At 41.7% G+C, this 27490-nt stretch overlaps 1 protein-coding gene across 6 annotated transcripts in view; it reads right to left on the bottom strand.

Moving 5' to 3' along the window:
* Positions 1–27439, bottom strand: part of MAP3K7CL (MAP3K7 C-terminal like) — a 77193-nt gene extending 49754 nt beyond the window's left edge. The window contains exons 1-2 of one of the 6 annotated variants that reach the window (XM_034793414.1): positions 27359–27439; positions 21603–21750 (exon numbers count right to left, since the gene is read on the bottom strand). In XM_034793414.1, coding sequence (XP_034649305.1) covers positions 21603–21620 — 18 coding nt within the window. In that variant the 5' untranslated portion in view covers positions 21621–21750; positions 27359–27439. Of the gene's footprint in view, positions 1–1773; positions 1873–2033; positions 2383–2430; positions 2817–21602; positions 21751–26314; positions 26413–27358 lie in introns of those variants that run through there. The other 5 variants (XM_034793405.1, XM_034793423.1, XM_034793442.1 and 2 more) reach the window with 5 other exon arrangements.
* Between the last annotated feature and the right edge of the window lie 51 nt (positions 27440–27490).

Here is a 27490-nt window from a genome sequence, read left to right as displayed (position 1 = left end):
AGAAGACTGTTAATTCTCCAAACCTTGGTACTGATCCTTCAGTGGGATTCCTTGCAGATGTTAAGGGTCTGCATAGAGGAAGTCAATTGCAGGATCAGGGCCTAATTTAGCCTGTGGCCTTTCTTCTGAGTCTGCCAGCGCCAAATGGCGGTTTTAATGAGGTGGATCACTCTTCACTAAGAAACAGTCCCAAACTCCCAATTTATTTCACACAGAACACCAAATAGCCATCAAAATATTAATGGTCTTCAGTGGCTATCAACTTAGACAGGACAAGCTTAAAGCATGTCCAGGCTTATGCACTTATAGTTATATTATGTGTATTTAGACTTTCGTATAAAAGTTTTTTCCCAAACAAAGTCTATTAAGTATTTGATGTCCAACTTAAACTCCTATATATCTCATATAAAGCTGCTGTAATTAACATTCACAAACAGTATACACTGAGGCCCAAATCCTGCAATGAGCCAGGTCCTTGTATGGAGCCTAAATGAAGTTAAATGGAACTTACATTGGTGAAAGATCTGCCCAGGCAGAAATCATTGTAACATTGGGCGGTAAGAGAACTAAGCAAACTTCAGGCATTACCCAGCAGTGCACTGCACCTATATCACCTAGGTGGATTGCTACATGAACAACATTTAAAGAAATAAACACAAGTGTAAAACACCCACAGAAAATTGGCAATCAAATTATTCAATAAAGCATAGCAAAATTGCTAAAAGCTGTGCTATACTTCTGTAGACAATGTGGCGTTTAATTGATGGAAAGGGAAAAGACAGTTCTCTTAGCGCCAATCACATTGCAGCTTTTCCGTAACACTTTCGAAAGCAATGGTTGTTTTTCTGCACTAAAATTGCATCACCCCATTTGATGTTATGTTTAATTATTAGAGCATCACATAAAATCAGTACAACAGAACATCATTACAAGATAAAGGCCTTGCTTGATGATGCACAAAATTCATCCCTAGCATCAATCCTTTGCAGGCAGTAGAGTAGCAGCAAGCATGAGTTTGGCCCACTGACTTAAACATTTATTTTTTGTTTTGTCTGTCTGAGCATTTAGCCAGCAGAGGGATACTGTTACTCTGTGGCAATGTTACACAATAAGCCACTGACGTGAACTCTGATCAAATAGTGGATGTTTTACAGTGCTTAGATTTTCTTTAAAAAAAGAACAATTATTCTAAAATCCTTACTTTGGAGCTGGCAGCCTCTTTTCATATAAATATTTGGAGGATTCTCATGAATAACCCCATCTTCCCTATTATTACTAATCAAAAGAACACACACACACACACCCAACCAGCATCAATTGGAAGAGAGACCACAAAGTCATTTAAACAGACAAAATGCATTTTTTGGGGGGGGTCTGTTTATGTAGCAACTTTTTCTAGAGCAACGATCTCCCTCTTCCATGGTCTCTTTGTGAAAAGTATTTGAGACCTTGCATTTTTTTTTAAATAAACAGAACAATTGCAAAACCAAAATTATTTATCATAACATACCCTCCCCACATGACTCTCAAACAAACCTAGAACAAAAGAGAGATACAAATTCGCACAACTTTGAAAACAAGACTGTTCATCATTACATATTGTATCACACATGCAACACATCTGTTAACCATCATCAGACAGGTTTTCTACACAATAAGATGCTTCATGTTTAATATCACACATTAAGAAATGAGAAAAAACATTCATGGACGTTAATACCATTTTAACAACAAACATGATAGGATGTCTTTTGTTGGAATCCTTAAGCTTACCATAACTGAGCACTGTCCTAAGTAAATCAGTGGTCTTGTCCCATTCACACACTGTGTGGTCTACAATGTTTACAAGTTACCAGTATTTAGTCACCGATCTGGGGGCAAAAATAAATACTCCCTTCAATAACTAATGTTTTTAATATTACACAAGAGACTTTTTCATTTTGTTTTAATTTACGGAAAGAAAATCCTATCTATATATACACACTGTACATGAGCCAGTTATCTCATTTTATGAATTAAGATTATTTCTTCACCAGATTTTCTGCAGAATCCTCAATGGTCTCCATCATCAAAAAGAAAATAAAGAAAACAAGAAGGCAGGGAAACCTTCATTTCAGTGCTGTGTGTTGTAAATAGGATGATGAATGTCCCATCGGCTCAGGGAAATGAAACAGATCAACTGCGTACAAACTTCCCCCTTATTTTCCTTACACACAAAAAAGGATAATCATTCTGTAGACAGAAGGATATGGGAGTGGGCAACTTTGAGTATAATGAGGTCTTTAAAAGGATCCCAGAAAGCAGTTCCATATTCATGAGGACTGTCTGTGGAACAGGCTGTTGTTTCTTTATAAAAATCTGTAGCAGAACTCAGATTAAGTGTGTTACAGCTCTATCAGTTTAGTTCAGTTTTCACACCTGTTGCCTTACCTCACTTAGTGGAGAGTCTGCACTTGTATAATCCAGGGCTAGCCACTGCCTTGGCTTGTCGTTGCCTTTATGGAGTAAAGATTCAATAAAAGAAAAGGCTGCACCTGCTACATAGCAACAAACTGACAGAGTCTGAGAAGCTGAGACAGCTGTTAAGGCAACATGCTGCTACCTGCACTTCCCAAAGGCTTTGCTATCCCACAAGACCACCCTATTCCGCTTTTCTTCGCAATTCCACTCTCCCTTCCTTTCCTTTTCAACAATAAATTTATGATGTTGTCATGCTTCAGAGGGAAAAAAAATCCTTCTGACAGAGGCATTAATAAGCAGCAAACTGTGGAGAGTTCAAGATTTTTAATTCATTAGTCTTGGCAAACCTAAAATACAAACAGACTTGCTTCACAGGACAGGAATGTTTTCAGCATGACCCAATCAGTGTCTGTGTCTATTCCAGCAAACTGGCAAAGATAGCATGACTCCAGTCAGCAAAAATGTCTGTGGCTCGAATCAGCTTGGGGTGACATTGCCAACTTGGACTGGCTACACGCAAACTATTAAATGATAGAGGCAACTATCAAAGCTAACAATGAGGATGAGGTTTGGTGTTTTAGGCTAGGTTTGTAATGGCTTTGGTAAGGTGTCTAATAACAGACTAACAACAGATGATAGAATTATTAAAGAGACAATGGATTAATTTTAGTAGTATATTAGAGTCTTGTATAGTCTTCATTATAAGTACATTCTGAAGGCAGATTTATTTACAAATATTTTGGACAGGAATTGAAATTGCAATTGACTTAAAACTAACAGCTTGTAGATTCTGCTGTTATTTCTGATACTGCCAGTCAATTTTGTAACTACAAGCAAGGTAATTAGTAACTGAATATGGAAATGCTGTGAAAAAAAGAAGCAGTTGTCCAGACTGATGCAATTACAAAAAGCAAAGCTTAAATACCCTGCTGGCTGTATGCATTCTTCTGGATAACTGCGATCCCTGAAAGTGCAAAGGATACTATAGGACAGGAGATTGACTGACAATATATCTGCTGCACCTATCATTATACTGTGTTTTTTTCATTAAGAAAAGCATGTCTCTTTCACCAACAGCAGTTGGTCCAATAAAAGATATTACCTCACCTTGTCTCTCTGACATCCTGGGACCCACGCACCAACACAGTTACAACAACACTTTTAAAAAAAGTTAGTTTCCCTACCTTCAAAATATTTTTTTAAAAACAATACATTTAATTTGACAGGTTATCCCAAATGCTCGTATTCTGGAATGTCTCAAGTACAGCACATCTGGGGCCAGATTCTCTGGTTCATCTGAGGCATACTAGATGCAGAAGCAGGGGGAGCCGCAAAGGTGGCATTAAATCAACTTTCTGTCTCCCCCACATCCTGGCATTGGCCAGGAACTGATCCAGTCCCAGCAGCCCCTTTGGCTGCTCTAATTTACACCTTGCTCCCTGTGACCCAAGGTGCTGGTCCATACCTGGAGATAGCTGGAGCACAGAGCCACCCTGCTTACACTCCCCTTTCTCCAGGAAAGACCCCTGTGCTGGGGGCTTGGAGGACGTGGTGTAGAAGGACCACATAGGCTCTACATTACCTAGGGATTCCCCTGACAGCTGATTAAATCTGCTTTCTAGCTTCATTGTGCCACCAGAGCAGGAACAAGAATCTGGCCAAGAGAATCCATTCCATGATTTCAAAGCATCAACATGCCCTGACTTCTACGCTCATGAGAGAGTTCATCTTTCTTTCTTTCTCAGCTGTAAATATACTTCTGAAAAGATATTTATAATAATCTCTATTTATCTCATATTGGAGGAAGATTTAGCTTTGTTCACAACCACTATTGCTACTGAAATTTCACAATAAAATAGCACTGCAGCTTAATATTGATCTCAATGAGGGATTCTTTCTCCAACTAGAGGACTAATTATTTTTAAAGGATGTATTTGGTTTACAGCCATAGGGTGAAATCCTGGCCCCACTGAAATCTATATTGAAACTCCCATGGACGACGTCAAGGCCAGGATTTCTTTCATAGGGCCTGATTCTCTCCTGTTTTGCATCGTGTGTAGTTACTTACACCTGTTGAAAGTGGATGTAAAATAAATCAGATAGATAGCATTTACATCTAGTTGGCAGAGGTCTGAATGAACGCACAAGGCGCAATGCAGTGAAGAACAGGTCCTATATAAGGTATTTCTAAGATGCATAAAACCTTGGTATGTAAGCACCAACAAGACTTACCTTCACTAACCAAGACAGCAAGATTACTAATCACTCACTAACATAGGTCATACACATGCAATCTATCTGGCATGCCCAAGATGAGGCAGAAACACTGACACATGAATGACTTTTCAAAACAATTGACTGACAATGCACAGCTACGAGATCACAGTGTATATAGTGCATGTATTTGCAAATTCAATACATAATATTTTGGTATTTTCTACCTATTGTAAGCATGTTATATCATATTCTCCATTTATTATATATCAGTGTTTCTGATGAAATCCCATATTACACTTCACACATTTCAAAAGAAGACAGTCTTAACAGTGCTTAACTCCAAAAACGTAAAACAATTCTCACGCATCTCTTTCAGTCAGTTTAGTACCATGCAGGGCTGCAAGTCACACTTTGGGACACAGAAACTATATAAACCAAAAAAACCTTGCATCACATTTAAATTTCAGTGCTTTATACATTAATTAGTCCTCAGGAACTACTACTGTATGTACTATGTGGATGACAGTGTAGTCTGACATTTTCAGTACAACAGTGGGAGTCAAGAATCCAGGGCTTTATCTTGCAGCCCTTACTCATGTGAGTAGTCCCACTGAAACCAAGCACACAATGACACGGACTTCTGTGACTGCATTGATCCTGATTTGGTGGTCATGTGATTGTTCATCTAAAGAGCTCATAAACAAGCTAGATTTTTAGACTTATTTTCAAATGTTTGAGTTTACATTTTAGGAGGAGTTTTCCCTCATTCCTCTGAGACCCTATCCATCAAACCTTAACATTAAGACATTTTACATATACAGCACTGTATCTGAAATATTAAGTTGAATAATTACTATCATTCTGTAAATATTTTTATAACCTGTTTGCTATTGGGAATATAACATTACAAAACATTCAATTAAAGCTGAAATCAAGCAATAACATGCACTCATATAGCACCTTTCATATGAAGTTCTCAAAATCACTTTACAAAAAAGGAAAACTGAGTCTTAGTGAAATTAGGTTACATGCTCAAATTCCTATTAAGGCACTGTAAAACTTGGGAACAGACTCTAGTGGCCCAATCCCATAGCTCTTCTTCATGTGAGCAGTCCCATTGCACCCAAGAAAACTACTCCACGATTTGGTGCAGCACAGTAAATACTTGTTCATAACAGGCTGAATATACACTTTACAGTAAACTCTATGAAAAGTTCAGAATGCTGATAATCCCTCCGGTTTTTCCTGTAGAAGCACAGTAGTGGCGCTGTACCCTGTTTTCCTGCCAGCCTGCTCTTAGTCATCAGATGTTTGGTACCCAAGCAAAATTCTTTTGATCCCATATCACATTATGGAACCTGAACTCCTCTAGAAGAGTGACACACAGGATATCATGTTTTAGTCATCAAAAGATTTAAAAGTAATCATACTTTAAATTAGAAACACTGCAGCTTATTGATATCTGGTACAAGTTTGTAATTTTTTAAAATATGAAGTATCAATTATTTTACACATGTATAAAAAGCAGTAAAATGATCAGTATTTGCTATCTAACAAAACACCTGTTCTCTTCCCTTTTATAGCTGTGCTACTTTCAATTCATGTGAGTTTCCTAATATGAATAGTATTTTGGTAGCATATGACCTCATTCAAACTGAAATGGTGTTTCAGAGGTTGCCAGTCACTATTTAAAAATACACTTAAAAATATTCTAACACATGGATGATGTTCAAAGGAGATGTTGAAAAACATGCTTTTCCAAACAGTGAATGAAGGGAAATTTTCATTTCACTGTTTCATCTGAAAAGAACACAAGACAGAATACAAACAGAAATTAACTTGTTTTTTTTACTGCAAGAACTGTTTAAGAGTCCAATCTTGCAAAGTTGCAGAGCACCCTTGACGCTCACAGAGGTTGATGGAAGTTAAGGATGCTCTACACCCCACAGGACTGAGTTCTGAAGGAGGAGCAAATGGCAACAAGACAGATTCTTTAACTACACATCACATGCTGAATCACTGAAGCCAATGGGATTGCCAGGGTGTGAGTTGGCACAGAATTTGGCCAAATAAAAATATTTCATGAGTGAATTTTTTGCCTGAACCTGCACTCCATTCTCAGGCAAATGTTCTATTGGGGAGTTCCTCTGAATATATAAAATACAAGGTCTAAAATATTGCACTGCAAGGGAATGTGCAGTAGGAGGTGGTGTTTTGTGCACGTAAAACATTTTTCATTGATATTTTTTTCTTTCAGATTTAAAAAAAAATGTAGTTGCATTTGTAGGGGAAAAAAACTTAGTGGAAATTTCTATAGATGTAAAATACCAACCAAATGTATAGGAAAACTGAGTTATACCCAGAAATTTGGCACAAATCTCCCTCCCCTCTTCCTACATCCCCCCATTCCCCAACAAGTGGGGACAAACACTGAATACATGTAAGCTTGCTATTTTAGAAATCCATTGTTTTGCCATCAGTTAATCCTTTTCTAGTTCACTAAAGAAACCCCAGAATGCATCATTCTGTGATCTCACTGATACAATTAGTCCCATGCAATCCATTATAAGCAAGTTAAACTAATTATTTCTGTGCTGAATGCCCTCAACACCTTAGCTGGGCATTTAGCACATACTTTAGTGCTTACATCATTTTTTATTTTAGCTTTGCAATTTAACTTTAAGAAATGTATGGCTATAATGAAAAGTGTTCCAGATAGTTCTGATAAAAACATTTAGAACTAAGTTTTCTGCTTACAACCTGTACAACTTCATTGAGTTGTAAGGTGTTGCACATGGTGTCAGTGCTCAGTGTGAAATGAATATATGTATAGATCAGTAAAATGTCCTCTGCCAGTTAGCATCAAGAGGTCCCTGGATCACAAAGGAAGCTCAGCCCAAAGGACCCTCACTGCATGCTCTGGTATCGGCAGTGTCCATACTGTGTCCAGTGCCCTCCGGCCATGACCCATGGGGAAGCAGAGGGGGAGGAGACAGCTGAGCGCCGCAGTCAGAGGGGTGGCTGCTGGTGTGGACTATAGGGATTTTCCATCCAGTGCACTGTCCTTCTGGGATTGCTCCCATCAGAGATGGGGGAAGGGGACTGCTTGGCTATGGCATCTGTTCATTTCCAAACCTGCCTGGCTCCCTTCCTGCCTGGGGGAGTGGGCTTAAGTGAGCCCCTCCGACCTGAGCTACTAAAACAATGCCTGCAACTTGCCAGCAAAGCTGACCTGTTCAATCCTGTCTGGCTTCTCTGCAATTAAGGGAAAGGGGGACTGAGATGAACCCATCCAGACTGGATTGAGGGAGAAACTGCATTTTCCACCAAGACCCTTGGTTAAGGAGGGAAGCATGAGACACAGACCTTCCCTTTTGCCTCTGGCTTTCTCAGCCTAGATCCCTACTGAAGCCTTCAGTGGCAGTAGTAGCTGCAAATGCCTCAGAAGGGGAGGTGCAGCTGAGGAGACAATCTTGTCAAAAAGGCAGACCTGGGCCATGACTGGGACTCAGATAGACACATTAGTGAGATGAATTTTTAGTCAGAAATTTGAAATCAAGTTTTGGAATTTCCTCAGAAGAGCTCTGCAGATAGGCAGCAATGTTTCTAGGCGATGTCTACATAAGTTATACTGACAAAAGTGCTAATGTCGTTCGGTGGTGTGAAAAAAACATCCCACTAAGCAACGTAAGTTATATCAACAGAAGCGCCAGTGTGGACAGCACTATGTAAGCAGGAGAGGCTCTTCCGCCAACATAGCTCCCACCACTCATTGGAGGTGGTTTAATTATGCTGACAGCAGAGCTCTCTTCAGTTGGCACAGAGCAGCTATATGAGTGATCTTACAGCAGCACAGCTGCATTGCTACAACTGTGCCGCTGTGAGATTGCTAATGTAGACATGGCATAAAAAGTGGTATTTCCAGGAATGACTTCTCTGCATTAGTTAATTAGTGTTAGTATAAGATGTAATGTTATTCCTAGAAATGACTTATCTTGATGCTTCTTGGAGACAAGTAATGCAAGGTGACAGTGCCCTCAGTTTCCCAGTTAGGTAGGCCAACAAAAAGCAGTTTTCCTATGTGCTTTCAGACACCCCACGTTTACAGGTTTCAATGTTTTTAGAGTTTTAACTGAACAATTTCTAATAACGTTGACTACAGCTCAGCAATTATGATCCTCAAATATACATACAATTACACTTAGAAAACTCATGATTTGACACAAAACATCCTTCTTTTGAGCGCTCATTGTCCATTACTTACAATAGGTTCTTTAAACACACCACACTGAACCATGTATATAAATAATATTTATCCAAATATATCTGCTCCCCAATGCTGCCCCTTAGAGGACACATTTTAGAAGTTCATTATATCAAAGATGCAAACCAAGACCCTTGAAGACCACAAGAGCTGAAGTTTCTCAGCACAACATAGGTTTGGGCCCATTTTGAAAGGAACAGTTCACAAACATGTGTAGGAGCACTTCTTTTTTAAAAAAAACAAGTTTCCTTTGCTTAATTTCTGCCTAGGGGTTAGTTCATCAACGTGATTTCCCTTCCCACTTTTGACTTACACTTTTTAATGAATGTCCAGTTTTTGACTTACAAGTGATTTTGTTCCTGTGCTCATTAAGCAAGTTTTATAGCAACACAATAAGATTTCTGAGCTAAACCTATGTAATAATTTTTTAAGAGTTGCTAAATCTTTCAAAATAAACTTGGTTATAAACCATGTTCTGTAGCGTGCTGGTGTTGTACAGCTAGGGTGACCAGATGTACCAATTTTATAGGGACAGTCCTGATTTTGGGGTCTTTTTCTTATATAGGCTCCTATTACTCTCCACCCCCGTCCCAATTTTTCACACTTGCTGTCTGGTCACCCTATGCACAGCCTCTGGGTATGCTCCCCAAATCCTGTCTCTCTTGGGTGGGGGATTATAATGTGCTGGTGCAACTGGGGTCTTCTATGCCCGTAAAGAGATGGAAAGCAAGATTTACCTCTAGTACCTGAAATGGGTAGGAAAGTACCCATTAATAATGTGTAATACCCTGATTCTGCAAGGAGCTCTGTGTAGGTGGATCTCCATACCTGTGCAGAGCCCCACTGAACTCAACAGAACTCTGTGCAGTTGGGCTGTTTTGCAGCATCAGGGTTTACATTTGCATGCAAGCACTGACAGGGGAACAGATCCTGATAAACTTATAATGAAACAATTCTGAATTCGTGAAGCCTTAATTTTGTACAAAGGTTCAAAAATTCTGGAAAGAAGAAAACCTTATGTCCCCAAATCAACTTCCAGTATATTAAAGACAAAATTCATGCTTTCTGACACTATAAGCAGTGTAATTAGGGATAATACTCCTTTTGCTATGGAATTGCATTTGTGTTCCATTATTTCAAGTGCAAATACAGTAACTCCTCACTTAAAGCCGGTTAATGTTGTTTCGTTGTTATGTTGCTGATCAATTAGGGAACATGCTCGTTTAAAGTTGTGTAATGCTCCCTTCTAACGTTGTTTGGCAGCCGCCTGTTTTGTCTACTGCTTGCAGGAAGAGCAGCCCATTGCAGATAGCTGGTTGGGGCTTGGAACCAGGGTGGACTGGAAGCCCCCATCAGCTCCCCGCTCCCCGTGCAGCAGCTGCCTGCAGTTCAGCTGTGTCCCTCCCCCCACTGCCATGTGCTGCTCCTGCCCTCTGCCTTGGAGCTGCTCCCTAAGACTCCTGATTGCTGTGCCGGGGGGGAGGGAAGGGAGAGGGGGGCTAATGTCAGGGTGTCCCCCTCCCCCCTGCTCCTGCACCCCGCTTACCCCATCTTCCATAGAGCAGGGTTCAGGACTGAGGGAGCTTGCAGCAGCTGCGGTCTCAGCAAGCTGATCTAATTAACAAGGCAGTGTACTTAAGGGAAATGTGCATATCCCCCTCCATTCCTGCTGCTTTGCAGAGTGAGAGAGTTAACCCTTGAGGGCTCAGCCAATTGCTAATTCATCATTTAGCAGTAAGGGAAATATCCCACCCTCTGACTCCTCCACCTCAACCAAGCTTCACAATCATCATCACTGTGTACCAGAATTAAATTGTTTGTTTAAAACGTATACTGTGTGTGTGTGTGTGTGTGTGTATGTGTATGTGATATATATATATAAAATATAATATAGTCTTTTGTCTGGTAAAAAAAAATTTCCCTGGAACCTAATCCCTTCATTTACATTAATTCTTATGGGGAAATTGGATTCGCCTAACATGGTTTCGCCTAAAGTCGCATTTTTCAGGAACATAACTACAACGTTAAGTGAGGAGTTACTGTACCCTTTACTTAGCCTTCACTGTCTATACGTTTGCCCATTTCAGAAGAAGCACTATGCAATAAAGCATAAGTTTGTACTCAGGAGAGGCCCAGGACTTCATTAAAAGAGGGGTGCATTGTATGTGAGGGATGAGGTTCACAACCAGATCTGCCCAGGGAGGGAACAGGGAAGAGTATCCACATTGTGCCCAGTTACAGTTTATATTATTAACTATTATATTATGAAGCACTAAAATTCTTCAAACTCAGCTAAATGTAGAAAGTAACAATTAAGCTACATACATGGGATTGATTCCTCATTGCATTATTCCAGTTTCTCCAGTTTTACAACAACCAATGGAGTGACAATTGCATAAAAATAGAGTAATGCAGCAGTGAATAAGGCCCATCATTCCTAAGCCTGTGAACCTCATAATGTAGTGTTGCTTATTATATTAAGATTGTTTGTGTCATCATGACTAAGTATTGGTATTTCAATTATAAATCACTATTTTCAGGAGTTACAAACTAACACAATGTGGTGCACAAAACCCCAGCCTATATACAAAATACATGCTACACTGTTTTTGAGTTATAAAATGGGAGAAATGATTTATTTTAAATATTCATTTGCTAAAAACTAAACTTTGCTGGTCATAATTTGCAAACAAAAATGTTTACAAAGGTTGAATGTATGAGTCAGTAAAATGGAGTAAAGTTGACCTAATGCCCAAAAACATTGTTACACTTTCTTTACATAAATCCTACACCTTTAAAATACACAAATGTCACTCAGAATGTCTGTAAATGAACACAGATGTCTGTAAAATACACCTCTACCTCAATATAACACTATCCTCGGGAGCCAAAAAATCTGACCGCGTTATAGGTGAAACCGCGTTATATCAAACTTTCTTTGATCCACCAGAGTGCGCAGCCCCGCCCCCCCCCCGGAGCACTGCTTTCCCGCGTTATATCCGAATTTGTGTTATATCGGGTCATGTTATATCGAGGTAGCGGTGTATCTGTAAAACGACCAAAAACTTCAAATTTGGGTGTCCTAAGAGTACCTTTGTTTTCACTCTGATGGTGGTCCTTGTTCTAACTGGCATGGTTGTAGAATGGCTGAATAAACCTTACCTATAATTTTGTAAAATCTCTAAGGGTTTTTTGCAATAAAAAACATATGACACGCTTAGAACGCTCCACGTTTCATTGTTTCAGAGTTGGTATGATTCCAATTATACATCATCATTATCCTGTATTATCTTAGAACTACCAGGATCAGCAAAATAGAGAGTTCACTTAAGGCTTGTCTACACTGGCACTTTACAGCGCTGCAACCTTCTCGCTCAGGGGTGTGAAAAAACACCCCCCTGATCGCTGCAAGTTTCAGCACTATAAAATGCCAGTGTAGACAATGCACCAGTGCTGGGAGCCACTCCCCCCATGGAGGTGGTTTTTTTATAGCTCTCTCCCAGCGTTATGCTGCGACTACACAGCCATATTAAAGTTCTGCCGCAGCAGTGCTGCCACAGCCCACGCTTTAACGTTGTTAGTGAAGACATACCTTTAGTTCAACACAATAACACAAGTAAAATGCAAAACAGAAGGAAAGCCACCCCATCTCAGTTAGTAGTTTTGCTTCCAATAAAGTACTTCTTTAAAAACAAACAAACCCTACATACACCAATTATTCTCATGGCTAATCTGTTTTGTTTATCCAGCATAGTAACTACTCTCAGTAGCAAGAAGTCTGGATATCATTTCGCATATGCAGAGCCCTTCTCCAGTTTGTAGGGATATCTGCTTGTCCTTACATTTCACAATGGCTTAATAGCTTTCTAGTATCCATGCTATAATCTTCCAAATTACCTCCAATTTAATAACTTCATTTATGTATCCCTGAATAGGTTTTGGTCTTATTGCTCTTAAGCACCATGCACTGTTTGACAATATTTTCCACAGATGACATTCCCCAATCCTTCATTTTTATTTCATATTTTCTCTATACTAAACTGCAGGTTCTTAAACTATCTAGTTTATTCTGAATTGTATTGCTTTCTTCCTTTATTATGATTGCTCCTTTTGTAGCATAAAGCACATGAATATCTGTTCCTCTTTTTACACTTCAGTTCCTCAAAATGACTGGTTATCATCATGACTTGGCTAAATTTCAATCAGACGGTTACATTCTGCCTTCCAAAATGTCCCTTGTATTTTAGTTGATTAAAATACTCTTCACTTCCTGTCCTAAATTATGCTGTTCTAAGTTATAGCTCTGCATTATTAAATGGCTGCCATTTTCCATCCCAGAGGTAAGTGTCATGAATGGGTGAAAATGACTGCTGCATATGTAATTTATGCATCAGACTGTCAGAACGCTTCATGCCCACTGTCCCTACTTAAAATGTAGAGTCACTGTATTTATTTTTAAGCAATAAATTTGCCATTTTTCCAAGCTGTCTCCTCAAAAAGTTCTCTGTAGCCAAGGCATTTCAGTGGAATTAAAAAACATGTCCCTACTTTTCTCCCTAAATGGAGATTTTCAATACTCACAGGTGTGCTTTGGTAAATTTCGCATGAAAAATATTATATAATCGTCAATCATTATTTACTAATACTCACTTTTCTACCGTGTTTCAATCACGATCCCATGCTGACATTCCCTATCTTAGGGTTACCATATTTTGAGTGTCCAAAAGGAGGACACTCCACGGGGCCCTGACCCCGCCCCCAGCCCCGCCCATGCCCCAACTCCACTCCTTCCCCAAAGTCCCCGCCCCAACTCCGCCCCCTCCCCTGCTTCCCGCGAACATTTGATTTGCGGGAAGCCTGAAGCAGGTAAGCGGGGTGGGAGAGGAGGCGTGGCCCAGTCTGGCCCCCCCCGGCGTCTCCAGCCTGGGTCGGCTCGGGCCCTGGGGTGCCGGCCCCGGGCCAGCCCCCGGCCGAGCACCCCGGGCCCGCCCAGCACTGCCGGTCCCCAGCCTGGCACCGCCGGCCCCGCATGTCCCGATTTTCCCGGACACGTCCGGCTTTTTGGGATTTCCCCCCGGACGGGGATTTGGAGCCCCAAAAGCCGGACATGTCCAGGAAAATCCAGACGTATGGTAACCCTACCTATCTGTGAATATACTTTCAGTTCCTGCTTTTGGATATATATGCAAACATCTCAAGCACCCCAAAGTAGCTATTACTTACAGAAATTTTAGCCCTATTTTTGAGGGTTTTTCCCTTGATATCTTGGGTTAGATTACTCCCTCATATAACTCCACCAAAGTCAACAGGAATTACATCAGGGATGAATTTGATCCATCATATTAAATACTTCACAACCTATTTACTTCATTCAAATTAGTAATGTTGTATAGTGAAATCTAATAGGCTGAAACAATTTTAAGATACTTGGCAGCATATCATGATGGTCTTGCCCTCTATGATAAAATATATCAGCACCTTGACCCATATTGCGATGCCTCTATCTTTTGAGGAAGTGGGTCACTGTATGTATGTATATATTGTTTTATATTGCTTGTTTGTCTACTTAGGCTCTGAACTCAAAGACCTTACAATTTATGTCCCCTCTTTGCTCCATACAGTGCCAAGCACACTGATGATGCTCAACAAATAATCCTAGGAAACAAAAGATGAAAATAAAAAAGCTTTCTTTTCAAAATCTCCCCTTAGTGAATTTCCTCTTAGATTCCTATGACTCTTTTTATTCTCCCAGAAAAAATCAGGTCCCTGTTTCAGTATTGACTTCAGTCTCCAGCGGAGTCACAGACCCACACTCATTCATCTTTAATCGTGCCCTGACTGAGCCAAACTTGACCACAACCTGATCTCCTAAACCAACCTGAACTCCACAATTCTCACATACACATAAAATATTAAGAAATGTGTGACAGAAGTATACATACAAGGAAAGATAGGGATAGAGTTGCAGCCTGAATTCTAACTCCACACCATTGTGTTATTAAAATACATGCATGATGCAAAATCCCCTCACTGTTGGGATTAAGCCACAATGCAGACTATTCAACTGCAAAGTTTCATGCTTAAAGAAGTGTTGTTGTTTTTTAAACAAAGGGGCAAATTCTGAGGTAATATGTAAAGTGGAGTAAATTACATGTTGGTAATTGGGTGTAAGTAGGTTTAAGGAAGTAAGATGTACACACCAAGTATCCAAAAGCAGGAAAAATAGGCCACCGCTTGTTTTAAAGGACAACCTCCCATCAGCTGCTCTTTCTGCTACAAACACTATTCCAGCCTCTAAACCTGTAAATTCATTCTCTTTACTATGGCTAGTTGAAATTTTTGACAAAATTGTCTTTTCAAATTATACATTTTTTTTGTGCAAAATTTTTTGTATCATTTGAAATTTTCCAGTTTTCAGTTAAACAATATAACATAGTTGGATTCAAATTAAAATGAAAACTTCTTGGCTTTTGTTTTTTCTGACAGCTTCTCTTCTCCCCCTCCCTTTTTTCCAGTGGAAAAATCCAAGATTATTGATTTTGAATAATGTTATTGGAAAAAATCAGAAAATTTCAGGAATTTTTTTTTTTAAAGAATTTTTTAAAAAAATTTTAAATTGAAAAATATTTCCATTTTTGACCAGCCCCACCTAGTACAGAGAATAACATTCAGGTATAAGGTGGTATAAATTACACTTGGTAAGTCTAGGATAGCCTAAAATTGTGTAATGTATATGGTGGAGAGTGGAAAAGAGGGAATTTGGTTGATAGTGTTCAAAAGCACCAGTATAAAATATAGAGTCCTATTTATTTATTTGCAACTGAAGAACTGCCAAGCTACTTTTATTCTGATGGATAAAAAAATAATTGTTGTTACTCTTCCTTGGCTTAGATCTTCGTTTTTTGCAAAGATTGCAGCGCAGACAGAACTGTTAAGAAATTATAACACTGAAAATAGTCTATAATGGAAATGCAACAGATCCTTACTGCAGTAGTCATCTTGTGAATGGTGATCCTAAAATACATTAATTTGGGGAAGATGGGTCCTCTATGATCACTTCCATTTTCCCCCTCTTAATTCGTCCCTCATAAAGGCTTTGAATCACAGTGAACCAGGAAAGAGGGAGCCTGTGAACAGTGCTCCTGGATTAATATAAAAGTGCTGCTCAGGAACAACATTAAACACCTTTTCCTTCCCTCGAGGGCTCAGTTGTGTTGCTTCTAGAACACTCCCAGCCTCTGCGGTCATTGGAAGCAAGGGATAAGTCTATGCTCTGAACTTTGATCCCTCACATGGCAGCACATTGTGCTACCACCAAACTACTTGGGGCCTGGCTCTATGGTACACTGTAACCATCCTTGATGATCCTTCCCAGGGTAACAGATCAGAGAAAGAAATAAGGTCCTGTTGTCCTGCTCCAAACCTCATGGGTAGACATATCTCTCAACTCTGGACCTGAAGACAGTGCTTCTACTGAAATTTTATTTCTCAAATTGCCTGTTTTGGGCTTACAGTGTATTTACTGAGAGATCTGCTGACTCTGTAAATTGTAGAGCTGTATAATATGTTCACAGCATAAATTAGAGCTGTAGTAGTTTATGCCTGGCGTTACGTGATACAGTTTGTGTCCTTTAGCATATTCTCTGTCATGTCTCTGGCAACATTTCCTAATGAGGTTCTTTCTTCCAAGCTCTTTTAACAAATTATGTGTTTGACTATGACCTCAATTCAAAGCTTCTGAAATAATTTCTTGACGTTTTTCTAATTACTATTTCTGGTTTAAAGTTTCTGAAAACTGTGCAGAATGTGTCTCTGGCTTGAAGAAATATAGCATAAAAAGTGAGCTTATATATAATGATGTTTCCTTAAAGTGAAGTTCTATTTTGAAAAGTGACTACAATAATGGCAACAGACCTGATCCATACGTGGATTCAGTCAAACTTGCTGATATAACTGAAATAAGATTTTACTGCTTTTTACTCCTGTTAGCACTGCAGAGCAAAAACTACTATGAAAATAGTGCACTGGAGTCTAATATTCTTGTGCATTATCCACAGACTTCATTACTAAGTTTCATTTATAGAATCAATCATTTTCGCTTGTGCAACCCCACTGAACACAAACTGTTCTAGCATTAAGGGCACGCAGCAGCCCTGAATCTGAGCAGTAAAAACATGAGCTTTATGCTAGTTTAGCCCATACATTCACCCTGACCTTTGCTGTATGCAGTTCAGCTGAACCCAGGATCTGGTTAGTAGTATTCAGCTGACTTTCTGTAGTTCCTTCTTTTGGTTATTGGAATTGATTTTCCTGTAAGTCCTACATCAGTGGTTCTCAAATTTTTCCATATCATGATTAAGGTTACGATTTAGTCATGGAGGTCGCAGAAGCCCCGGAATCCATGACTTCCAGCAACCTCCATAATTTCAGCCTGCGGCGGTCGGGAGCTGCAGGGTCCCCCGCCACCCGTGGGGACAGGGAGCTGAGGGGGAATCCCAGAGCTCCAAGTTGCCGCAGGTGGTGGGGGTACCCTTCAGCTCCCGGTCGCCACAGGAAGCAGGGGAACCCCCGAGCTCCTGGCCACTGTGGGCCCCCCAGAGCTGCGAGGGTACTCCGCAGCTCCCAGCTGTTGCAGGAGGCATGGGGCCCCCACAGCTCCCGGACACTGCACCTGACAGGGGGATCCCCAGAGCTGTGGGCAGCAGGGGTACCCCACAACCCCCATCTGCTGCAGGCCACAGAGGACCCTGAAGCCCTGACACTCAACTTGCGGGGCCCCCGGAGCTCCCAGCTGCCATGCAGCTACAGGCAGCGTGTGGACCCGCAGATCCCTATTTTGTCACAGATATTTTTAGTAAAAGTCAGGGATAGGTCACAGCTTCTGTTAATTTTTCTTTATTGCCCAGGACCTGTCCCTGATTTTTACTAAAAATATCCATGACAAAATCTTAGCCTTAATCATGACTCCATGTTATATCACAAAAACGGCTTTTAATTCCCATCCCATGGTTTTGGAACCCCCTCATTCATCTAGCCTAGTGGTTCCCAAACTGGGGTTCGTGAACCCCTGGGGGTTCACGAAATGTTACAGGGGGTTCTTGAGAAAAAATTCCCTAATGGCAGCCAGAGCTGTCCCTAGGGACCCCGGGCAGCACAGGGCCAGCAGCCCGGAGCCCCTGGACTTCCCAGAGCTCAGCAGATCAAAGCAAACATTTCTATCACACTGAGGAGATTTAAACTTCAAGACTCTTTATAAGAAATGGAAAGGGGAGGTGGATATTTTTTGCTGTTATTAAAATTAAATAGGCAGCTAGTGTTGTTTTTAAAAGTATTATGAAGAACAAGTTTAAGCTTTATTGTAACATGGGTTGTTTGCCTGGACTGCTCAAGACCTGAATGCTTGTGTAGGAGGAACTCTTTGAGTTGGCATCTTAAATACCTTCATGCTGTTTCACATCTGATACTCCTTGATGAAACATAGGATCCTTGTCTTATAACAGGCTTATTCAAAGTGTTACAAGCTACAAAAGTGAGATCTTGGAAAAGTGTTGCCGTTTTCATAATGTAATAAAAATACTGTAATGATAAATAATTAATAATAAATAGTGTGTAATAAGCATGTCATAAAAACAAATTTTATATTTCCAAGATCACTGCTTTTATAATTTATACTCAGGTAAAGGAGAAAATCCCTGGAAATATTCATTTTTAGGAGGAGGTTTGCGAGACTTGACATTTTAATGAAAGGGGTTCACAGGTTGTTAAAGTTTGGGAACCACTGATCTAGCCATATGGTCATGACCTCCTGGTTGAGAAACTATGCCCTCCATTGTGTACCTTGACCCCACCACCTGACAGCATGGGAGTTTCAACACTTGCAAAGAATAATAAAGTTCTGTACGATATATAAAGAGCAACTTCCAGCTGAGACAGAGCCCGCACAGCTCCTACTGACTTGGTCAGAGAAGGTCTTTCATTTGGCTCACCTGACAGACTTCCTGGCCATGCACAGTGGGTCAAACACTGGTCCTCAAAATTGACCTCAAAAGTACTAACATTTGGTTCTACAATTGCTCTTTGGGTCTTAGCACAAAACAAATCTAAACACCAAATGTGCTAATTGGTCAAACTCATTCCACTGTCTGGTGACAAGCTAGCAGACACAACAGGTACAGACAGTAACAGAGCTTAGGCTATCAGAAGTAAATCATGTCAGTTTGATCATATCAAAACTGCATAGTTTCCACACACTGGAAGCTTACTAATGAAAAATCTGTTGTGAATACTATTCAGGGCCTAATCCTGTTCCAAATATAGTCAACAGGACGACTCAGGATCAGGATCATTAAGTATGCAATCAGTATTCAGACATGTATTGTTTCTTACTGTGGTTTCAAAAAAAAAGCAGAAGAGAGGAGACTCAGTGTGGCCAGATCTGAAATCTATTCTTCCATAAAAGATGAGAAGCAGCTGGTACTCAGAGTTGATAAGATAAATAATATTGATGACAAAGAGAAGCTGTGCCTAGTATCCCTTTATAAGCAAAAAGACAGACACATCTTCCCCAGTTGGATGCTGTTTCAGGCACCTAACATTTATACACAGGGTCCAAATTAAATCTGGCTCATATCCAACATGGAGAACTGCTAACACTGCTGAGCTGGTGCTGACTACTTGTTTTCTGAAACAAGGCTGTCACCTTCAGTTCCTGTCTATTGCAAGTGAAATGGTACCTTGAAAATTCTACATACAGTACATTTTTCTTTATTAATCCTGTTAAATTTTATTTAACCCTTCCATTCTGCTGAACGTAAAACTGTTACTAAGAAAAGACTTAGTTAATTATTTCACATCTGAATGTAATAAATATAATGCAGTACTTATATAGCTCTCTGCATTTTCACAGCACAGTACAAACATTAATGAATAAATACTGATTCTATGGGCATTATAAAAAGAATTTTTTACTGTTAAGTATACATAAATACATATTAGATCACTGATTTCCTAATCTATTACTGTCTTATTGGCTTTAAACAGTAATGTGACATTTTACTTTTTTAAAGTAGTTTTTCTTATAAAATGGTTTCTGCCTATTCCTTTTATATATGCACATGTATTGTTTTTGCCTTGCTTAAGTGTAACTTCAGCAGCTATCCATAGCAGTTGTCATTCTATATAAATATATACGGTAGTACATTATTTTTCTCTGCCTACCATTTTATGTTTAAATGAATATGTACACACGAGTGATTAAAATGAAGCCACTAAGAATACAATATGTAACAACACTAGAGTTTTAGATACTGAGCTCTTTTGAGAGAGAATAGTAAGTAATGTGCTCTATGAACCAGGCTGAGGGAGGGAGCATAGTCTCCTGGTCAGAACATAGCACTAGGACTAAGCCTTGGGTTCTAGTCCTGGCTTTGCCACAGGCTCATTCTGTGACTTTCAGTGAGCCACTTTAGATATGTGTGCCTCAATTTACACATTGTAAAATGGAGTAAGAATTCTTCCCACTGTACTGAAGTGTTGTGAGACTCCATTCATTAATATTTTTTAAATATTTTGAGAATCTTATATGAAAGACACTATATAAATTCAGAGGTCAAGATCCTCAGTTCCAGCCAAGGAGTGCACAACAGTTCAGAAATGGGAGGTGAAAAGGTGGCCTTTACATTCCTCTGATCCACTGCCAACTCTACGCTGGGCCAGTCTGCTTACTGCTGGCAGCCCTAAGGGGCTGATATGGCAACCAGGGATAAGTGAAATACAAGGAAATTCCCCTGGCCACACCAATGTTCCTCAGCCACAATGGCACCAGGGAGGTGAAGACTTTACAGACTTTGGGCCTAATCCAAAGACTACTGAAGTCAACAGATTCCCATTCAGTGGGCTTTGGATTAGGACCTCTGCGGAATCTTCATACCACAGGTTCAGATCACACATAATTAAGAACTCCAAAGTTAACCCTCCCAACTATCACACAATAGGAAAGAGGACAATACAAGAAGAACACAAGTAGGAAGATGCTTGGCCAAACTCTTTCAAGTTACGGAGTGGCCAAAAATATATATATATATATAAAAAAATAAACACTAGGAAACTCTTCTATCCTTACTCTGAACCGATAAGACTTGTGTCTTTCTTGGAAGTTCCAAATTGCATCTGGTTGCGTGGACATCCTAGCCAACATGCTGGGGAAATATCTAGATTTACAAGATTACATACCTGCATGTCCCACGTGCCCACCAACAGAATCGGTGGTCTTCTCTGAGGATCTGCACCCCCACTAAAGTTCTTCCCTTCAGCATCATCACCACCACCAAGAGAAACTCATGTCAGGAGTAGCAGCTTCTTTCCGGAAATTGAGAATTGCAATTATTTTTATTATTTTAATCTCCATAACTGGGATCTAGTACAGTTAGCTGCAAGAGTCTCAGTCATTCATTTCCCAGACTGTTATCCTGTTCTAGCACTTCAGTTCTGTGATAAATACAGCCTGAAGTTCATTAAAATCTTTTCACAGTTTCGACCCTCTGGTTATCAAGACATCCCACAGATCCTGAGAAAACCTTTCTATCTCCAAGAAGGAGTGGTATGTCAAAACAGAAGCTTTAATCTCTACACCAGCGTTCTCTCCACCAGAGAATGCACTTACCACGGCTGCTCGTACCATGTCTCATGTTGGTTCTCTGGGCCTCATCTGGTTCTGGAACTCTTTCTCAGGCAAAATGGAGCCCACCAGTTTGCAAGACCTGGAGGAGATGTTGTCATTCTTTTCCAGGTGAGTCTTCCTACTCATGGCGCTAGAAAATTACAAAAACTGTAGTAAACATTTTATTTTCTATGAAGAAGTGGTCTCCCTACGACAGTATTTTGAAAAGGCTAAAGAGAGGATCACAGAGTGATCTTGTGGCTTGATCTACAAGACAAAAGTGCCACACATGGAGTCACTGCCTCTCCGTGCCTCTGTTTCCCCTTCCATCCTTTGTCTGTCTTATTTAGTCAGTGTAACTTTTTTAGGTCAGGGACTGTCTTATTATGTGTATATGTGGAATTTCGCACAATGTGACCTGAACTTGGCTGGGACCTCCAGAAACTACTTTAATGTACATACGACTAATAATAATTGAGATTATAGTTCTCATTCCATACTCAGTCCTGTACTCTTTGTGGTCTAACACCTCTGTGTTTTACATGGGGGAGAATGAACTCTGCATATCTTTACAAAAATGAGGTATAGCCCTCAGGCTCCTGGCAAGTTGCCACTGGAGCCCTTCATTGGCCAAAGTTGGAGGTCCCTTGGCTAAATATAGTTTCAATTTTATATTTATAATTTCATCAGATTTTTTTTTTAACTTTCGATTTTCTAGCTGAAGACTTCTTGTACTATACAGGCAACTGGAAATGAAGCTACTTGTTTACATACTATTCTTTGCATCTTTGTTAAAATTTTACCATCCTGAAATTTGATGAAACATGTGTCTGCAGATGAACTGGGGATTTCCATTTGTGCAGTAATAGATTTTGGCTGGTGAAGGAGCAGTCAACTGCCAAGAGCCAACTCTCTGACCTTTGGATGGTCCTCTAATATGGCCAATGTCCCTGCAGAATATAAACTGAGTAGCTGAGTAGCTAAATAAAGATCAAGGCCAAATCAAAGTCATGATTAGACATCCAGCCCTGAACAAATATTTAATACCCATTCTTGACTGAATAGGAACAAAGGTATTTTTACTAATATTTTATATGATTTTAAAGTGTTCTAGCTTCAAAGCCATTTTAAAACCTTTTTTTTTTAATTTGTGCTTAGAACAAATTTTTTGGAAGCATTTGACTAATACTCTAAAACACCACTTACATTATTTACTTATCTAAAGCACTGTGAATGAATACAAACACTTGGTAATTTTACCTCTCCAAATAAAACCTGCATTTAATAAGACATCTGAATTAGGACAAATCAGATTGTTCAAGGGATAAGGTAGAGGATACACAGCCTTTGTCCTAGGTTGCTGATTCAAGTCAGTGATGATCTAAAGTTACCATCCGATGGTTACTGGCGGCCTACATGACTTGAGTTTGATTCTTAGTCCAGTTTCAACATTCCACAAATTACATTCAGGACACCTCTACCCCAATATAACACGACCCGATATAAACCGAATTCTGATAGAACACGGTAAAGCAGTGCTCCGGTGGGGGGGGGGGGGGGCTGCGCACTCCGGCGGATCAAAGCAAGTTCAATATAACACGGTTTCACCTATAACGCGGTAAGATTTTTTTGGCTCCCGAGGACAGCGTTATATCGAGGTAGAGGTGTATTTGTAATCATCTAATTAATTAACTAATGACATTTTAATTACTGTAGATTTAATGAGGGAATGTCACATTTTGACTGGCCCAATGCTTGCAAGGTTACCACTCCATAATGCCATGCAAAAATCCTTAGTTCAGTCCCTCAGCAAAGGCTTTTGCTTGTTACAGGCACTGGGAGTGCTTCAGAGACACTGTTACCTGAAAAAGCTGAGAGCTGCATTCATGGGCTCTGAAATGGTAACATCCAGCCTTCGTTGGCCAAAGGTTATCATGATGGGTGACTTGAGGGAGGAGTGAGTAGAAGTCCTCCATTGAGAGAGAGGGGTTTTTGTACTTTTAATGGAAAGTTAAAGGTTTCTTTTCTTAAATAGGCCTGATTCTGCTCTCATTCATATCAGTGAAAATCAGGAATGAATCTACTGAAGTGAAGGGAATTACAACAGACCAAAACCAGTATAACTGAGATCAGGCTCAGGATCTTTATTTTGTAATACAAAAACATATTGGCTGCATTATGCCTGAATTCAGGTGCTACCAATAAACCTAAGTACCCAGCACAGCTATGAAATGGGAACTCAGGAAGAGAAGGGTTGCAGATACCATCACTGAAGCTCATATAATTACGGCTACGATTTAGTCACGGGTAATTTTAGTAAAAGTCATGAACAGGTCATGGGCAATAAACAAAATTTCACTGCCATGACCTGTAGTGGTGTCTGGAGGGAGAGGGGAAGAGTGCTGCTGGAGGAAGAACTGGGGGGGGAGCCGCTGCTGGGGAGGGGGCCCAGGGCCAGCAACACCAGCTGCCAGGGGCCAGTGGACTGCAGCAGCTCCGGCTGGCTGCCAGGGGACCACTACCTGGGGCTGCGGACCATGGCTGCTCCAGGGACCGCTGCCTGGGGCCGCAGACTGCAGCTGCGCCGTCGAGGGACCACTGCCCAGAGCCGTGGCTGCTATGGTAGGCCGGGGCTGCGGCTGCTCTGGCCAGGGACCACTGCCCGGGGCTGCGGACCGTGGCTGCTCCGGCCGGACAGGGACCATTGCCCAGGGCCACGGACTGCAGCTGCTCTGGCCAGGCGCCTGGGGACCACTGCCTAGAGCCACAGCTGCTCTGGCCAATCGCCCAGGGACCACTGCCTAGGGCACATCTGCTCTGACCACCCGGGACCACTCCTGGGGGCCGCCAGAGCAGTGGCTGGTGTGGCTGTCCCCAAGGCCGTTCCAGCAGCAGCTGGTGTGGCTGGCCTGGAGCCAGCTGCTTGGGCTGCCCTAGGGTTAGTCACACTGGCCCCCTTCAGAAGTCACGGAGGTCGCAGAAAGTCACAGAATCGGTGACCTCCATGATAGACACGCAGCCCTACATATAATTAACTAACTACTACTAAATTATCTGACATCCAGTAAAGCAAACTACAAATATGCTACAAAGAGCTTTATACAATGGAAACTCACATGCCTCTTTAGAATAAGCTATACTGGCATAAGCACTTTTATACCGGTATAACTGCAACCATGCTGGAGGGGGAGAGAGGGAGAGTTGGCCACTTTAAAAAAGCTGCAAAACTTTTCAGTGTATACTAGTGACTTGCTGTAGCTCACACAGGAAGTCTGTAATGAGCAGGTAACTGAGCCCACTTCTTCCAAGTACCAAGCTAGCACCCTAACACTAGCTCATCCTTCTCCTCTAACATGAAGCTAGTTCATGCATTGTGTTATTAGAATTGGTACTGTATACAGAATACATAGTTGTTCATGAGGCTTCATACTCCTGGACATCTTGACTATAAATATAACAAAGCTTGCTCGCTGACAAATTTTCCTAACTTATGGAGGAAAGGCCTACATTTTAAAAAAAACATTAATTAACAAGGTGGTTTGTTGTCAGTTTCACTTTCTACAGTAGTTCTTACTTCTCTTTTCTACTGTGTTACATGGTGTTATAAAAACACACAAGTCTGTTAAATTATTCAAGACATAAAATTAAGTTAAGTGCACCCTCTTGAGGTTATTTAAGTGACAACCCTTACTTAGAGCTTGTCTACATTAAGAAAATTTGTACTGGTGGAGCTAAATAAATGTAAGATTAGAATAAACAGATTTAGTTACACACCAGTAGTGGGGCGTAAAGCAGTTTAGTTTAATTCAGTTATTAAAATAACAAGGATAGTATGTCTTTTACAAAAGCTGTGCAGAAAGAATTTGGTTGCAGAATGAAGCTTAACTCATTTATATGACCACTAACAAATTAATTTAGAGAGCAAAGGACTAAGAAGTTAAGGCTTACAATCTGTAAAGGCTTCCTAACCCCTGAATCTAGGCTGATTATTGTTATTATTTGAATGCATCTTCCTTTTTCTCTGCACAGGTTTTGTGTATTATGAAGAACATTTATCAAGGAAAGCCTCTACACAGTTAGAGATCGCATGGTCACCAAAAGCTTCAGTGGTGAGATGACAGATACAGGCACAGCTATAATGGCATAGCCCCATAGCTAGATGGGGCTTACAGCGACAGAAGGGGCTTTTCTGTTGCTGTAGGAACCTGAGTGACAGTGGCTAGGTCAATGGAAGCATTCTTCCACTGACCTAGCTGAATCGACACTGGATCAACATAACTAAATCGCTGAGGCATGTGTCTTTTTCACACCACTGAGCACCATAACACCATGTCCACCTACATCTGAAGTATAGGCCACTGAACACCCTACCAGATCATCAAGTTCAAATGGCCTTCTAGTAAGCCATGCAATTTCAAGACTGATCTGGGTGGTACCGGATCTGCAAGCAAGCTATGTCCCTTTTGCTTTGATGCTGATGATTAAGGCTGAGGTTTGTCATGGAGGTCACAGATTCCATGACTTTCCGTGACTTCTGCAGCAGCCGGTGTGCCTGGCTCAGGGGCAGCTCAGGCAGCCCCTACGCCAGGTGCACAGGTTGCTGCTGTGGCAGTCCCAGGTTACCACGCCCATCCCCCACAGCAGAGTTTGGGTGTGGGAGGGGGAAGGGGGTTGGGGCACAGGAGGGGGTGAGGCGGGCTCTGGGCAGCGCTTACCTGGGGGCTCCCTAGAAGCAGTGACATCTCCCTCGTAAGCTGCTAGGCGGAGGTATGGCTAGGTAGCTCTGTGCGCTGCCTCTGCCCAGAGTGCTGGCTTTGCAGCTTCCATTGGCTGGGCCCCAACCCTCTGCCACCTCCCACACCCAAACTCTGCTGCTGCTGGGGGGTGGGGGGAGTGTGAAGCCAGGTAGGGAGCCTGCTAGCCCCACCACTCCCACACACCAGCGGGGGTCCCGGGCACCCCCCCCCCCCAATTTTATTCACTGGTATTTTTAGTAAAAGTCATGGACAGGTCACAGGCCGTGAATTTTTGTTTACTGCCCGTGACCTGTCCGTGACTTTTACTAATACCCGGGACTAAAACATAGTCTTACTGATGATGCATCACCATAGTCGACACCCACAGTGCATACTCTGGGGTTTCAGCCTGGGGAAAGCCCCACAAACAGCTGGGCTGCAAACACCCTGCTCTTTCTCCCACATGAGAGAGGGGGACAGAGAGCCCTTCTTTGGAAACACAGAGCCAAGTAACTAAAGCCCTGGGCACGGTAGGCATGCCTACACTGTGTTGTAAACCTGGGTCTGTGGGACCTGGACTTGGGAGTTTCCCAACCCACACTTGAGCATCCACATTACATTGCAAACCTGGGTTTACAATTGCTGGCCCCGGCTCCCACAGCCGTGCTACGGCGGCGGAAGTGCCCATCGCAGAGCTCCTGGCTGGGAGCTCCGACTTGAGCCCTGTCCACACTGCAAAATGACAGCGCTTGGGGCCTGAGTCACCTCGGGTCTGCTGAGCTACCCCGCCCCGTGCTAGGCCCTGAGTGCCTGCTGCCCCCTCTCAGCCTGACGTGTGTGCGGCCACACGGGGCTCACCAGGGCGTGCAGAGGGACCCTGTTTTACACGCAGCACAGGCTGGCTGCGCAGGCGCAGGGACGAAGCCCGGCTCGCGGCAGCGCAGTCCGGCCGTTGGGAGAAGGCGCAAGGCGGCTGCTGTGGGCGCGCGCAACTCGTCCCCTCCGCTGTCACAGGGACTCCACCTCCTCCTCCCGCGCGTCCCCGAACCAGCCTCCGGCCGCCCTCCGATCGATGTTCTCTAGGAATCATTCGCTTCTCCCTGGGAGGAAGGAGGGAGCCCGCCGCAGCCTGGCGCGGCTGTTTCCTTCTGCGCC

Source organism: Trachemys scripta, chromosome 1 (assembly GCF_013100865.1).
Source record: "Trachemys scripta elegans isolate TJP31775 chromosome 1, CAS_Tse_1.0, whole genome shotgun sequence".
NCBI lineage: Eukaryota > Metazoa > Chordata > Testudines > Emydidae > Trachemys > Trachemys scripta.
Note: the sequence above shows the minus strand (reverse complement) of the source record. Positions and strands in the feature narration are given on the sequence as shown.